Source organism: Chiloscyllium punctatum, chromosome 35 (genome assembly GCF_047496795.1).
Source record: "Chiloscyllium punctatum isolate Juve2018m chromosome 35, sChiPun1.3, whole genome shotgun sequence".
In the NCBI taxonomy this organism is placed as follows: domain Eukaryota; kingdom Metazoa; phylum Chordata; class Chondrichthyes; order Orectolobiformes; family Hemiscylliidae; genus Chiloscyllium; species Chiloscyllium punctatum.
This window is the reverse complement of record NC_092773.1, coordinates 5150570-5166662: the sequence shown is the minus strand read 5'-3', so window position 1 is coordinate 5166662 and position 16093 is coordinate 5150570. Positions and strand designations below refer to the sequence as shown.

At 45.2% G+C, this 16093-nt stretch overlaps 1 protein-coding gene across 5 annotated transcripts in view; it reads left to right on the top strand.

Moving 5' to 3' along the window:
- The window catches only part of LOC140459589 (cell division cycle and apoptosis regulator protein 1-like), a 70528-nt gene extending 56726 nt beyond the window's left edge, over positions 1–13802 (top strand). For all 5 annotated transcript variants that reach the window (XM_072553843.1, XM_072553839.1, XM_072553842.1 and 2 more), the window contains 4 exons: positions 8172–8298; positions 9281–9472; positions 12262–12467; positions 13045–13802. In XM_072553843.1, the coding sequence (XP_072409944.1) occupies positions 8172–8298; positions 9281–9472; positions 12262–12467; positions 13045–13077 (558 nt within the window). In that variant the 3' untranslated portion in view covers positions 13078–13802. The remainder of the gene's footprint in view (positions 1–8171; positions 8299–9280; positions 9473–12261; positions 12468–13044) is intronic.
- Positions 13803–16093: the final 2291 nt, after the last annotated feature.

Below are 16093 nucleotides of genomic sequence, written 5' to 3'. Positions count from 1 at the left end.
ATTCTGACTGAAGCATCTAAACCCCAGAATCTGCAGCCATTTCTGTCCCTGCTCTGTCTGTGTCTCTGAAATGACCACAACATTGAAGTCCCAGGTACTAACCTGTGCTGTAAGTTCACCCACCTTATTCAGGATGCCCCTCGCATTGAAGTAGACGCACTTTAAACCACCTTGCTGCCTGTTGGTACACTCCTGTGACCTTGAAACCTTATTCAGGACCTCACCCCTCTCAACCTCCTGTACACTGGAGCTACAATTCAGGTTCCCACCCCCCTGCTGAATTAGTTCAAATCCTCCCAAAGAGCATTATTAAATCTCCCCCACCCCAGGATATCGGTACCCTTCTGGTTCAGGTGTAAAGCATACTGTTTGTAGAGGGCCCACCTACCCCAGAATGAGCCCCATGTACCCAGGTATCTGAATCGCTCCCTGCTGAACCATCCCTGTAGCTAAGTGTTCAACTACTCTCCCTATTCCTCGCCCCTCGAGCATGTGGCACGGGTAACAAACCAGAGATGATAATGGATTGTTCTAGCATGAAGCTTCCACTCTAGCTCCTTGAATCTTTGCCTTATATCCCCATCCGTTTTCCTACCGATGTCTTTGGTACCTATGAGGACCACAGCTTGGGGCTGCTCTCCATCTCCCTTAAGGATCCCGAAAACGTGATCCGAGGCATTACAAACCCTGGCATCTGGGAGGTAATGTACCAACTGCGAGTCTCTTTCGTGCCCACAAAATCTCCTATCTGTCCCCCAAACTCTGGAGTCCCCAATGACGAATGCTCTGCTCATCTCCCCCCATCCCTTCTGAGCAAGAGGGACAGACTCTGTGCCAGACACCCATACCCTATGGCTTACCCCTGGTAAGTTGTCCGCCCCCACTGTTTTCAAAAAGGTACATTTGTTATTGAGGGGAATGGAGACAAGGATCCCTGCACTGTCTGCCTGTTCCCTTTCTGTCCCCTGACTGTAACCCATCTAACTTTTTCCTGTACCAGAGGTGTGACTACCTCCCTGTAACTTCTCTCAATTGTCCCCTCAGCCTCCTGAATGATCTGAAATTCATCCAGCTCCAGTTCCCTAACGTGGTTTCCAAGGAGCTGGAGTTGGGTGCACTTCCCACAGATGAAATTAGCATGGACCCTCGTGGTAACCATTACCTCCCACCTACAGAAGGAGAATGCAACTGCCCTAACATCCATACCTACTGTTCTGAATTCCCAAAGAGACTATTGAAAAAAAACCCAGTAACCTTACTAAATCGGCATGCAGAAACCTTTTTTTTGGTTAGAGGAGAAGGATGGCTGAGAGACACTACCGAAGCAGGGTTTCAGGTAAAGCAGCCACTCAAATATCTTACCTCACTTACTCAGCCGTCCCATGTCTGCTTCGCCTATTCATGAGGTACGTTTTCCGGCAGCTCCTGTCCTCGCTCTCACTACTCCCGCTGCAAACACACTAACTGTATCCGTTAACAGCTATTCACTCTCCCAGTCAGATTATTATCTACTCCTTTGTCTTTCCAACTGTCTTCTCTCTCTTTGGGCAGTATCCCCACTTAGCATTTACTCCTTATCCCTTCTGTCCACCCATCTTCATGCAAACAGACATTTTCTTTGCTACCATCAGTTCTGAGGAAGGGTCACCGGACACTCAATGTTAACTTTGACTTCTCTTCTCAGATGCTGCCTGGCCTAATGAACATTTTCAGCAATATTTGTTTTTGTTTCTGATTTACAGCATCTTTTGTTCTTTTGCTTTTTATGGAGCAATCTTGGTATTCACCCATGTTGTCCGCAAGGCACTTGGCCTAAATTTGCAAGTGAGCTACTGAATAATTATCACGTATAACAATACAGCGCAGTACAGGCCCTTCAGCCCACCAAGGTCAACCTAACCTACACACTCGTCAATTTATTGTCATCCATGTACTTGTCCAGCAGTCACTTAAGTGTCCCTAATGTCTCTGACTCTACTACCACCACTGACACAGTGCATTCCATGCACCCACCTCTCTCTGCATAAAGACCCTACCTTGACATCTCCCCACATCCTCCTCCAATCACCTTAAAATTATGACTCCTCCTGACAGCTATTTCTGCCCTGGGGAAAAGTCTCTGGCTATCTACTCTCTCTGCCTTTCATTACCTTGAACACCTCTATCAAGCCACGTCTCTTGCTTCTTCTCTCTAGTGTGGAAAAACCCTAGCTCACTAAATCTCTCTTCGTAAGACAAGCACTCCAGTCCAGGCAGCATCCTGGTAAATCTCCTCTGCACCCTCTCTAAAGCATCTACATCCTTCCTATAATGAGGCGACCAGACCTGAACTCAATATTCCAAATGTGGTCTAGCCAGGATTTTCGAGACCTGCAGCTTCGTAAAAGAAGCTTAAAAACTCATTCCCCAGTTAATGAAAGCCAAAACACCATGCACCTTTTTAACAACCCTATCAACTTGGGTTGAAACTTTGAGAGATGTATGTCGGTGCACCCTCAGATCCCGCTGTTTCTCCACACTGCCAAGAATCCTGTCTTTAACCCTGTATTCAGCATTCAAGTTCGACCTTCCAAAATGACTCACTTTGCATTTATCCAGGTTGAATTCCATCTGCCACAACTCAGCCCAGCTCTGCATCCTGTTAATATCTTGTTGTAGTCGAAGAGTGTGGTGCTGGAAAAGCACAGCCGTTCAGACAGCATCTGAGTAGCAGGAAAGTTGACATTTCGCGCATCAGCTCTTAATCAGGAAATAACCTACTTCTGACATCTCCCCATACATTCTTTAACCACCTTAAAATTATGACTCCTTCTGACAGCTATTTCTGCCCTTTCCTGATGATGAGTTTATGCTCAAAACATTGACTGTCTTAGTCCTCAGATATTTTTCCAGCACCACACTCTTCACCTCTGATCTCCAGCATCTGCAGTCCTCCCTTTCTCCTGATGTCTTGTTGTAGCCTGCAACAGCCCTTGACACAATCTACAATGCCACTGACTTTTGTAACATCAGCAAACTTCCTAACTCACCCTTCCATTTCTTCATCCAAGTCATTTATAAAAAGTGCAGAGGCCCAAGAATGGATCCCTGCAGGGCACCACTGTTCACCGACCTCCAGGCAGAATACTTTCCATCCACTACCACTTGCTGTCTTTCGGCCAGCCAATTCTATATCAAGACAGCCAAATGTCCCTGTATCCCATGCCTCCTAACTTTCTGAATGAGCCTACCATGGGAAACCTTATCGAATGCCTTTCTGAAATCCACATATACCACATCCACTGCTCGACCTTCATCAGCTTGTCTCATCACATCCTCAAAGAACTCAATGAGGCTTGTGAGGCATGATCTACCTCTCGTAAAGCCATGCTGACTATCTTTAATTAAACTATGTTTTTCCAAATAGTCATAAATCTTAACTCTCGGAATCCTTTCCAGTACCTTGCTCACCAAGGTAAGACGTAAGACTAACTGGTCTGTCGTTCCCAGGGGTTTTCCTATTCCCTTGAATAGGAACAACATTCACCTCCCTCCAATCAGCAAGTCCTACTCCTGGGGAAAGTGAGGATACAAAGATCATCGTTAGAGGTGCAGCATTCTCATTCCTTGCTTTCCGTAGTAACCTTGGATATAATAGGTCTGGCCCTGGGCACTTACCTATCTTGATGCTTGCTAGAATTTCCATCACATCCACTATTAATTTCAATCTGTTCCAGCCATTATCCTGGTCCACAGTGTTCTCGCCATCAACAAGATCCCCCTCTTTGGTGAATACTGAAGCAAAAAACTTACATAGGTCTCCCCTACCTCTTCAGACTCTTGGCACAAGTTCCTTCCACTATCCCTGATTGGCCCTTCCCTCTCTCTGATCATTCTCTTATTCCTCGTGTACATGTAGAGTGCCTTTGGCTTTTCCCTAATCCTTCCCACCAAGGCTTTTTCGTGACCCCTCCAAGCTCTCCTCAGACCATTTTTTGAGTTCTTTTCTAACTACCCTGGGATCTTCTAAAACCATGCCAGATCCTTTCTTCCTCAACCTTAAGTAAGCTTCCATCTTCCTCTGATTCCAATGCTCCTTCACTTTACCATTCCTTGTCTGTCTCAGTGGAACAAAGTTATCCAATGTTATACTCCATCGTTCCTGTCTAACAGCAGTATAATTTCCCCATCCCCCATTAAATACCTTCCCAAACTGTGTTCCTATCCTCCATGGCTATGGTAAAGATGAGGCAGTTGTGGTCACTGTTACTGAAATGCTGTCCCACCGAGAGATCTGACTCTGATCCGATTCGTTGCCAAGCACCAAATCCAACGTGGCCTCCTCTCGAGTCGGCCAATCTACACATTGAGTCAGGAATCCTTCTTGGGCACACCTGACAAAATCTGCTCTGTCCAGACCATCTGTATGAAGGAGGTTCCAATCAATATTGGGGAAGTTGAAGTCACCATAATAACAACTCTGGTATATCTACCCCTTTTACAAGATCTGCTGTCCAATCTGTTCTTCTGTGTCTCTGCTGCTGTTGGGAGATCTACAAAAATTGACTGCTCATTTCCTGTTACTGACTTCCACCCATTCTGACTCAGTAGGCAAACCCTCTTCAACAACCTCCTTTTCTGATGCTGTGATGTACTCTCTAATTAGCAATGCTACTCCCCCCTTTGACCACCATTCCCCCTCTGTGTTCTTTTTAAAAGATCGAAACACTAGAACATCGAGCAACCATTCTTGCGAAATCCGTTTCTCTCTTATGGCCCCAACATCGTAGTTCCAAGTACAGATCCATGCTCTAAGTTTGTCACTCTTATTTAGAACAGAGAACAGTACAGCACAGAACAGGCCCTTCAGCCCACGATGTTGTGCCGACCACTGATCCTCATGTATGCACCCTCAAATTTCTGTGACCATATACATGTCCAGTAGTCTCTTAAATATCCCCAATGACCTCGCTTCCACAACTGCTGCTGGCAGCGCATTCCATGCTCTCACAACTCTCTGTGTAAAGAACCTGCCTCTGACATCTCCTCTATACTTTCCTCCAACCAGCTTAAAACTATGACCCCTCGTGTTAGTCATTTCTGCCCTGGGAAATAGAGTCGATAGCCAGAGACTATCTATGCCTCTCATTATCTTGTGTACCTCAATTAGGTCCCCTCTCCTCTTCCTTTTCTCCAATCAAAAAAGTCCGAGCACAGTCAACCTCTCTTCATAAGATAAGCCCTCCATTCCAGGCAGCATCCTGGTAAACCTCCTCTGAACCCTCTCCAAAGCATCCACATCTTTCCTATAATAGGGTGACCAGAACTGGACGCAGTATTCCAAGTGCAGTCTAACCAAAGTTTTACAGAGCTGCAACAAGATCTCACGACTCTTAAACTCAATCCCCCTGTTAATGAAAGCCAAAACACCATATGTTTTCTTAACAACCCTGTCCACTTGAGTGGCCATTTTAAGGGATCTATGTACCTCCACACCAAGATCCCTCTGTTCCTCCACACCGCCAAGAATCCTATCCTTAATCCTGTACTCAACTTTCAAATTCGACCTTCCAAAATGCATCACTTCGCATTTATCCAGGTTGAACTCCATCTGCCACCTCTCAGCCCATCTCTGCATCCTGTCAATGTCCCGCTGCAGCCTACAACATCCCTCTATACTGTCAACAACACCTCCAACCTTTGTGTTGTCTGCAAACTTGCTGACCCATCCTTCAATCCCCTCATCCAAGTCATTAATAAAAATTACAAACAGTAGAGGCCCAAGGACAGAGCCCTGTGGAACACCACCCACCACAGACTTCCAGGCAGAATATTTTCCTTCTACTACCCCTCACTGTCTTCTGTCGACCAGCCAATTCTGTATCCAGACAGCTAAGTTCCCCTGTATCCCATTTCTCCTGACCTTCTGAATGAACCTACCATGGGGAACCTTATCAAATGCCTTTCTGAAGTCTATATACACCACATCCACAGCTCGACCCTCGTCAACTTTTCTAGTCACGTCCTCAAAGAACTCGATAAGGTTTGTGAGGCATGACCTGCCCCTCACAAAGCTGTGTTGACTGCATTTAATCAAGCCATGCTCTTCCAGATCGTCATAAATCCTATCCCTCAGAATCCTTTCTAACACCTTGCAGACAACAGACGTGAGACTGACTGGTCTGTAATTGCCAGGGATTTCCCTATTTCCTTTCTTGAAGAGAGGAATTACTTTTGCCTCTCTCCAGTCCTCAGGTACGACTCCAGTGGAAAGCGAGGATGCAAAGATCTTCGCAAGTGGCGAAGCAATTGCATTTCTCGTTTCCCAAACCAGCCGCGGACAAATCTGGTCCGGGCCTGGCGATTTGTCAATCCTAATTTTTGACAAAATTTTCAGCACATCAGCTTCCTCTATCTCTATCCATTCCAGCATGCACACCTGCTCTTCAAAGGTTTCATTCACTACAAAGTTTGTTTCTTTCGTTAAGACAAAAGCAAAAAACTCATTTAGGGCTTCCCCTACCTCCTCAGACCCCACACACAAATTCCCTATACTATCCCTGATCGGGCCTACTCATTCTTTGACCATTCTCTTATTCCTCACATAAGTGTAAAATGCCTTTGTGTTCTCCCTAATCCGTTCTGCCAAGCCTTTCTTGTACCCCCTCCTGGCTCTCCTCAGACTATTTTTGAGCTCCTTCCTCACCTGCCTGTAATCCTCTAGAGCTGAGCTTGACGCTAGCTTCCTCCACCTTATATAAGCTACCTTTTTCCTTTTGACGAGAAGCTCCACCGCTCTCGTCATCCAAGGTTCCTTTATCTTACCCCTTCTTGCCTGTCTCAGAGGGACATATTTATTCATCACTTGCAACAACTGTTCCTTAACCAGTCTCCACATGTCCATAGTGCCTTTACCATGGAACAATTGCTCCCAGTCCATGCTTCCTAACTCAAGTCTAATCGCATCATAGTTTCCTCTTCCCCAATTAAATTTCCTCCCATTTTGCCTAATCCTCCTTCTCCATAGCTGTGTAGAATGTGGGGCAGTTGTGGTCACTATCTCCAAAATGCTCTCCCACCACAAGATTTGATACCTGCCCTGGCTCGATTCCGAGCACTAAGTCTGGAATGGCCTCTCCCCTCAATGTACTGAGTTAATCTGACACTCCTTGCATTGAAACTGACACACTTAAACCCATCCCTTTTGCCCTATCAACTGTGCCTCTTTTCTGACATACTCTCTACATTCTATTTCTGCCTGTTCAACAACTACCTCGAGTCTATAGCTCTGGTTTCCATACCCCTGCCAAATGAGTTTGAGCCCTCCCAAAGTGCTCTGACAAATCTCCCGCCCAGGACACGAGTGCCCCTCCAGTTTAAGTGCAACCTGTCCTTCATGTACAGGTCCTACCTTCCCCAGAAGGTTCCCCAATAACCTACGTACCTGTAGCCCTCCCTCCTGCACCAACCCTGTAGCCACGTGTTTAGCTGCACGCTCTCCCTGTTCCTCAGCTTATTAGCACATGGCACCAGTCGTATTCCTTAGATTACTTTGCTTGTCCTGTTTTTTAGCTTTCAACCTAACTCCCTGAAAGCACTTTTTAGATCCTCATCCCTTTTCCTGGCTATGTCATTGGTGCCAATGTGCACCACTTTTGGCTGCTCACCTTGCCCCTTTGGAATCTTGTAGGTTTAATCAAAGATTTGCCGGACCCTGGCACCTGGGAGGCAACCTACCTTACGGGAATCCTGTTCACTGCCGCAGAATCTCCTGTCTTGCTCCTCTAACTATTGAGTGTCCTACCACGAGTGTTATTCTATTTTCTCCCCTTCAGAGCCAGGGTCAGTGCCAGAGACCTGACCACTATGGCTTTGGTATCACAAGTGTGCAAAGGTACATTGGTGTCATTACATCTTGTCACTGTGGATTATTGAGGTTCATTCACACATTCTGTTCCTTTGGTAAACTCAGAAAAGCTATTGTGACAGATGTGGATTGTTCACAATACAGTGGGTCAGCCTCTGATATCTCTCAGGACATGAGTCCCATGAGGCATTGGTGCCTCAGTGATCATGGGCCTGTCTCTGAAACTGCACAGGGTGCAGAGACAAGGCTAGGTAAGTGATTACAATCAGTCCAGATTGCTGGGGCACCCATACCGAAGAACTGAAGTTGCATGTTTGTATTACAGATTAAGCAGCTACTGAGCAAGGTGTGCTCACAGAACATGTGTCTTTATCGAACCCTCACTGATGGCTGGGAAGGAGATCTGGAGAAACTGGAGAATAAAAGCCTCATAACTGAGGACATGCTGCTCGGTAAGAGTTTTACTATTGCTGTGTGTGGTTTTGACAATGGGATCGCTGCTAGAAAAATGAAGGACTGCAGGAGTTTAATTAATTGCCTTGCTGTCTTTCACTGGTCTCAAAACAACTGCTACCTGCAGTTATAATCAGCACAAATGGGACTGTGCTTCAAGTCTCTGTGCTCCCCATATTTTTTCCCCATATTCCTTCATGGGATGTGGGCATCCCTGGCTGCACCAGCATTTATTACCCAGCCCCAATTGCCCAGAATTGAGAGTCAACCACATTGCTGTGGGTCTGGAGTCTCATGTCGGCCAAACCAGAGAAGGTTGGCAGGTTTCCTTCCCAAAAGGACATTAGTGAATCAGATGGGTTTTCCTGACAGTAATAGTTTCATGATCATCATTAGACTCTTAATTCCAGATTTTTATTGAATTCAAATTGCACCAGTTGCTGCAGTGGGATTCGCACCTGGATTCCCCCAGAGCATACGGGTGTCTCTGGATTAATAGTCATGCAATAATGCCATTAGGCCATTGCTTCCCCATTTAACTGCAGTTCGCATCCTGCAGTAAAAATGCTCAGTCATTGAAGCTGTTCAGGGCCAAAGTTGAGACATTTATATCTGAGGATTCACTGGATTTGAACATCAGGCAGGAAAGTGGAATTCAGACCAAAGGGCCTGCCTAGCCTTTTCCTCTTTGATTCATGCTTGTGTCTGCTAGAGACCTGGCACAATATGTCCTCCATTGCTCTGGAAGAATAGGCAGCTGGATAGCTGGTCAGTCCATCAGAGTCCATAAGCATCCTGTACTTTAAAGCTGCTGAATTCAGTCAAACCAAAGTTTTCTCATCCCCACCCCTCAAATCACTTGTTCACTTCCTGTTATTGTCCTGTTGCTGGGCCAACATGGTGGGTTATACTTGTGCACCTTGACTGCGTGTTCAGAGAGGGGAGGAATTAAGGTCTTTGATTGTTGTGCTTCTCCTTCAGGGAACCAGTATCTATTGCCATCTTGTCCCAGTGTCCCTCCCAGTAAGCCAAGGACCCGGTCTGGAGACAACACCCTGGTGGAGTACAATGGTAACATGGTCAATGTTGGCAACCTGATTCAGAAGCTAGAGCGAGATGAGAGAAACCGTGCAGACATGGAAAACAAACTTCAATCAATGGAGACCCAGCTTGGTGAGCACATAAAGGAATCTGGGTGAGAGGGATGTGATACTCTGGGGCCCGCAGCTGATAGGAACATACCAAGAGGCAAAAGCTAAGAGAGCTGCAGGGGAGATGGCAGAGATCTTCTCCAGGGAAGTTGGAGAACCTCAAGTTGATTTCCTGAGAGCAGAGAAATACAGAGGAAGATTTAACCAAGATCTTTCAAACATGAAGGGTCAGTTGAGCAGGTCTTATCACTGGGAGGAGGGTCATTCACCGCGCCACACAGATTGAAGGGAATTCAAGTTACAACCAAGACAAATGCACGCACCCTCCCTCCCTTACTCTCTCTTCCCAACTCATTGCATAACAATATCCATCCACGATCGAGGGTTGACTGACTGGCAGAGAGTGGGGTAAAGGGATCCTTTCTCAGGTTGGCAGCCGGTGACAAGTTGGGACCACGTCTGCAGGGGCCCAGGCTGGGACGGCACTTCTTCACGTTAAACATTAACGAGATGGACAAAGGAACTGAGAGCATTGTTGCTTAGTTTGTAAATGATACAAAGATGAGTGGAGGGACAAGTAATGTTGAGGAAGCCCAAAGACTGCAGAAGGACTTGGACTTGTACAGGTTGGAAGAGTGGTCAAAGAAATGACAGTACAGTGTGAGCAAGTGTGAGGTTGTGCACTTTGGTGGAAGAACAGAGGGAATGGCTATTTTCTAAATGAGGAGAGACTTTGGAAATTTGAAGCTCAGTCTTAGGAGTCCCAGTCAAGGATTCTGTTCAGGTTAACATGCAGGTACTGTTGGCAGTTAGGAAGGCAAATGTTATGTTTCAAGAGGGCAGCAGTGTAAGAGGGGTTTGGGTGGGATGTTTGGTGTGGACTTGTTGGGCCAAAGGGCCTGTTTCCATACTGGAGTGATTCTATGATTAAAAGATGTGCTACTAAGGCTGTTTCAGGCTCTGATCATACTGCGTTTGGAATATTGTGAGCAGTTTTGTGCTCCGTATTCAAAAAAAACATGAATTGGAGTTGAAGGGGATTTGCAAGAATGATCCCAAGGAAGAATGGCTTGTCATATGAGGAAAGGTTGAGGACTCTGAGTCTGTACTTAATGGAGTTTCAAAGGATTAGGAATTTCATTAAAACTAATAGTGAGAGACCTAGATAGTGATATTGAGAAAATGTTTCAACCAGTAGGACTAGGACTTGAGGGTGCAGCCTCCATGAAGGGATAACCGTCTGGGACTGAGATGAGAAGGAATTTCTTCAGCCAGAGGGCAGTGAATCTGTGGGATTCATGCCACAGAGGGTTGTGGAGGTCAAGTCATTGAGTGTCAGTAAGGTAGAGTGAGGTTCTTGTTGAGTAAGTGGATCAAGCGTTACAGGGAAAAGGCAAGAGAATGGGGTTGAGAAACATTTCAGTCACTATCGAATGGGGGAGCATTGGCCTAATTCTGCTCCTGTATCTTGTCTTATCAATGCGATTTCTTTCAGAAACAAAATTGTTGATTTTCTCAAGTAAAACCTATCCAATGTAACTGCAACATTGGTTAACACAGAATTTGTAATGGCGCAGTATAAATGTGCAGTGATAATCTTGTGCACTCTCACTCTCTGATACGCACTTCCGATAAAGGCGAGGAACAGATTTATCGCAAGTGATACTTCAAGAAGAAATAAACTGTCTGACCAAGTTCTTGAACGCAACAACGTTAAAGTGTAGAATGTTCCAGAATGCCTCATTTTGATTTTCTGGCATGCACGCTTAAGTCACAAATCACACACAGTTGACTCTAGAATCTTAACAGACACAAATTAAGAAATCTGATGTTCAGAAGTTCAATCCCTCTCTCAGAAGAACGGGTTACATTTCACCCTGATGTCTCAACTGAAGGTTCTTGTCAGAAACAGGAGAGGTCAGTTGGGTAGCTTTCCATTTGGATTCCTGTCCCCAACTAATTTCACACAGAAACAGCTCTTCAAGCCATAGACTGTCGCAAACAGTAAGCTATTAAATGCAGGCAGGCCACATCTAAATTATCTGAAGTCATTTTATTCCCAAGAAACTTGTTAATTTCACCAAAAAAATCTGTGTCACAGAGTTTTCAGTGTATTATTTGAACCTGATTTGAAGGTGCCAGTGTTGGACTGGGGTGTACAAAGTTAAAAATCGCACAACACCAGGTTATACGTCCAACAGGTTTAATTGGAAGCACTAGGTTTGACAACCACCTGATGAAGAAGCAGCACTCCGAAAGCTTGTGCTTCCAATTAAAACCGTTGGACGTATAACCTGGTGTTGTGCGATTTTTAAGTTTATTTGAACCTGGTCCAGATATCCACGTATGACACAAAATGGATCCCGGTTTTCAAATTCTTCAAAATTCAAGAATTCCGTGAAATGTTAAATATGGAACTGCTTTAGAAGTTTAAACCAAAACACGAGAAGAGTGATAAGAGTGTCTTTAATGCAGGGATTGCTGTTGTGCGATGAGCTGCCTCAAGGGGCCATGGAAGCAGATTCAATAATAACTTACAAGTTGGAGTTAGATAAATAGTTGAAAACGAGATGGGCGCTTGAAGGGGTTTGGAATAAGATAGGAAGATTGGGCTGATTGTTTTGATTCTTTTCTGGAACTAGTACATGAATGGCACTGAGCCAAATGGCCCTCTTTTCTACAATCAGATGCTATAATGCAGTTAGAATGCAGATGTTAGATTAAGTCAGGTTTCAGATAAGGGCAGTGAGCAGGGTTTGGACATAGGAATACAGTGCTGTGATTAACTGTTGAGAAATGTTTCCTACACAGCTGACACTTTGGGCAAGTTATCCTCAAATGACAGTGTAAACAAGTCGCTGAGCTCAGGGATGCAAGAAATGCAGAAACAGGTCTCTGAGCTGGAGGATCGGGTCAAGGCAGCAGAGAAATTGAAGGTCTTCTATGAACTGCGGCTTCAGGATAACACCAGGAATCTTAACTCCATGATTGAGGACATCCAACGCATCATTAAAAAGGTGAAAGACATTGAGCTGTTGTCCAGCTCTTTGCCCAAATCCCCTTGTGTTGTCCATCACCCCCTCATCCAACTTCCTCATTGGTCCCAGTTCCTTGATACACTGCAATGGGTAATCATTTAGTAGGTCTGTGCCAGAGGGGCTGGTTCTTCTGGTGACAACACAATGTCAGCAGCACTTTGGTTGCCAGTGGGGCTCACTGATAGGGGCTATGTTTTGAATGAAGGTGGGTGGGGGGAGGAATGGAGTTGTGGGAGCGGGTGTCACAGTGGGCTTGGGTGTGATCACTGGGGTATTTGGATTAATGGGCTATCTTGGAGATGTCAGGAGGGCCTGTGGGCTGGGGGACACTTACAGGAGAAGTGTATCATTGGAGAGTCTGTGGGTTGTGTGCTTTGGAGAGAGATTGTGGGGAGGGGGAGGGTTTCAGAAGGTTGGTGGGTTGTTGGAGTGGAGTATTTTGGGGGTGGAGTTAGTGGGGTGTCTGAGAGGTATATCTGACTGAGGTGGGTGGTGGATTATCTTGATGGTGAGTATTTGTTGAGTAAATCTGAAGATTTTATTTTTAATTTCACAGAACAACGCCGTGACAGAGAAGAAGGAGAAGTGAGGAGAGGGCCTCGTCCCCAGAGGTTGAGAGTGTGGAATCCCTGATAGTATACAGTGAGCTAGCATCAGATTCGTATATTGTGACCTGCTTGAACCCTTGCTTTCCTAATCTTATTAAAGGCCTAACTCTCATACCAAGTGACTCCACAAACTGCAAGTTTGCTGAACTGTGCCGTGTGTTTTAATTTTTACATCGGTCCTGTGCATCATATTCAGGATGTACAATTGGGGAACAGAGACCGATGTGTATATTTGTGTGTAAACATCCATGTTGTAGTAGCGTCCTGACAGGGACCTCCTCTCTCTCTCTCTCTCTCTCTCTCTTTTTCTTTCTCTCTCTCTCTCCCTCTCTCTCTCTCTCTCTCTTTCTCCACTCACTCCAATTTCTACTGTTGGAGCCAGGGGGTAACGGCATGGTCTGGGCTTTGCCCAGTCAAAGTGAGTCTGTTCAAGTTTCCTTTCTTTGTCTAACACATGGCAGGGTCATCGGAGAAAACATCATTCCCTGAACTCTTCCTGAGTGCAGGTGATTGATTGTTGGCCCTGGCCAGTTGGCAAGTTAACAAAGCAATCAATTTCAACCCCTTTCCATTTCTCCCTTTAGACTGAGGCTTGTGTGCATCTGTTTCCCTACACAACTGACTTCCTTTAGATTCTTGTTGCCCCTTCCTCTATCAGGATGTCACAGTATTTACAATATAAAGATTCTTCACTGTTTTTAAAATGTTTGGTGTGTGTTGTGTCCATTTATTCCAAGGTTTGTTATTGATGAAAAAATAGAAGCAGACTGAGGTTGCTTGACCATATGCTGTCAATTGCACCTGAGCACAGAACAGTGGTAACATGGGTGCCTGCAGTAGCTTTGGCTCACAGTGAAGAGAGACTCATTTTGTGTTCACACAAGTATTGTCTCTCCCTGTGACAGTGTCTGTACATTCTGGGCAGGGAGTGGAACAACTGCTCCACGAGAGACATAAATCCCACCTCTCTACAGGGCTGGGTGACACTCTACTGGTCTGGGCGTTATAGATTGGTGAGTGGGTACTGATTGCAGTCACCGGTCTTGGTTAGTCTGATCTTTGGTGGAGCAATGTTCACCGAGCGTTTCAAACAGTCCAGGTCCAGAGCCAGAGCCCTGAACCTCAGCTGAACTTGGGATCCAAAGTCATCAAGGATCCTCCTCCTCAGCTCCTAACGGCTGCGCTGTGTGATATGTGCAATCACAGCACCATCCAATTAATGTCAGTGGGAGCTTGCTTTGCATGAGTAACCTGCTGTATTTCTGATGTGCTTCACTGTTTGTGCAATGTGGTGGAACATTGAGAAATAGTCTGGAAGTGCAGATTTTCTTCGTGTGAAAGGAATGGGCAATACCACCTCTTCTGCTGTCACCACTGTGGACTGGACATTTCTTTGTCATTCCATCATAATTCCAAGATTTTGAACCAGTGGTGTATGGGAGGACCTTTAGCAGATGGGCTGTCGTGGTTCAAGAAGGCAGCTGCAAGTTTGTTAAAAGACAGTTAGAAATGGGTAGTTAATAGTGGACTTGCCAGTGACCCTTGCAAGCCATCAATGGCTTCCAGTGCAGCTGTGTCATGTGGGCTGTTGCATTTTGAGTATTTAAACAATTAAACATTAAACATCCTGTTCCTTTGGAGTTATTGTGCAAAAGCTGCCTCACAGAAAAAGAGAGCTCAGTTGACAGTATGTAAGTAATGACGTTAATGAGATAGTGATTGCACAAGGTGGGTCAGTCAATAGTGTTAAGCAGTGAGTTTAGGTTATGTAACAGCTGGCACTGGGATTAAATATGAATGTGTTCACCAATTGCAAATTTGGGCGTTGCTGTTGACAGGTTGAGGTGTTCCTTCCAGATGGTGGATTGTACCTTAACCTTCGACTCAAAGCTGATCGGATTCTGTGCTCTGACTTCAGGCTAGCTCACACAAATATTAAACTGCCAGTACATTGAGCTTGGGTGGATCTTTGATATCACACTCTTGTATGGCATCAGGAATTGTCCCTTTGTCTCCAACTATGGATTTACTCAGCTTCCTTTATATAATGCCTTTGTCACGACAGAGTGCTGATAAAAAGCTACCTGGGGTATTGGTATGTTGTAATTGAGGACATTTGGGGGAGAAGATGATGTTTGTGGAGAATGTGATTGCTTCCACTGTAGAATAGTGGCTGTTAACAGTCTTTTTGTAAATGATGCCTATTTACTCATGTAAGTTGGTGCCAGGCAGCCCTGCTCAGTTTTGAGCACAGTCTCCTCAGAATGAAAACTGCTTGTACAGGTCCCATTCCAGAGTCTTTGGTCTGTAAGCCAGACCGATACGTCAGGCAGTGCTGCGCTGTCAGAGGTGCTGTCATTCAGCTTGCTTTCACCTTCACGTGGATGCAAAGGACCACGTTGCACAAATTGTGTTCTGCTGATAGTTCCACTCCATCAACATCACAAAACGTGGTGCTGATGTAATGACCACACTGCTGTTTATGGATCTTTCTGTGCACTAAGCAGCTGCCAACTTTCTTCAGTATTGAAATACCATTCTAATTTTGTGATTGGCTTTAATATACTTTGGGGCATCCTGAGATATTTCAAGGTAACAAAGGATCTTTTGATCACACAATGCTGCTTACTTTCATCTATCATACAAACTAATGCAAATATGTGGTATCCAGAAACAGGCCATTCAGCCCAACCAATGCTTGCTGGTGTTTACACAGCATTTGTTGCATCTCCACTCTTGCCATCTGAATCTAATATCTTAACCCTGTCTTTTCTTGCCGAATGGAGGCTTGTCTTGTTTCCCTGTAAATACATTTATACCATTCTTGGAGAAAAGAAGCACCTTGAATTTCTTCCTGCTTCATTCAGCAGTAAACACAGCATGCTTTTAGTGTTGAGAGTTTGGTGCTGGAAAAGCACAGCAAGTCAGGCAGCATCCGAGGAGCAGGAGAATCGATTGTTTTGGGCGTAAACACTTCTTCAGAAATTCAATCAGGAC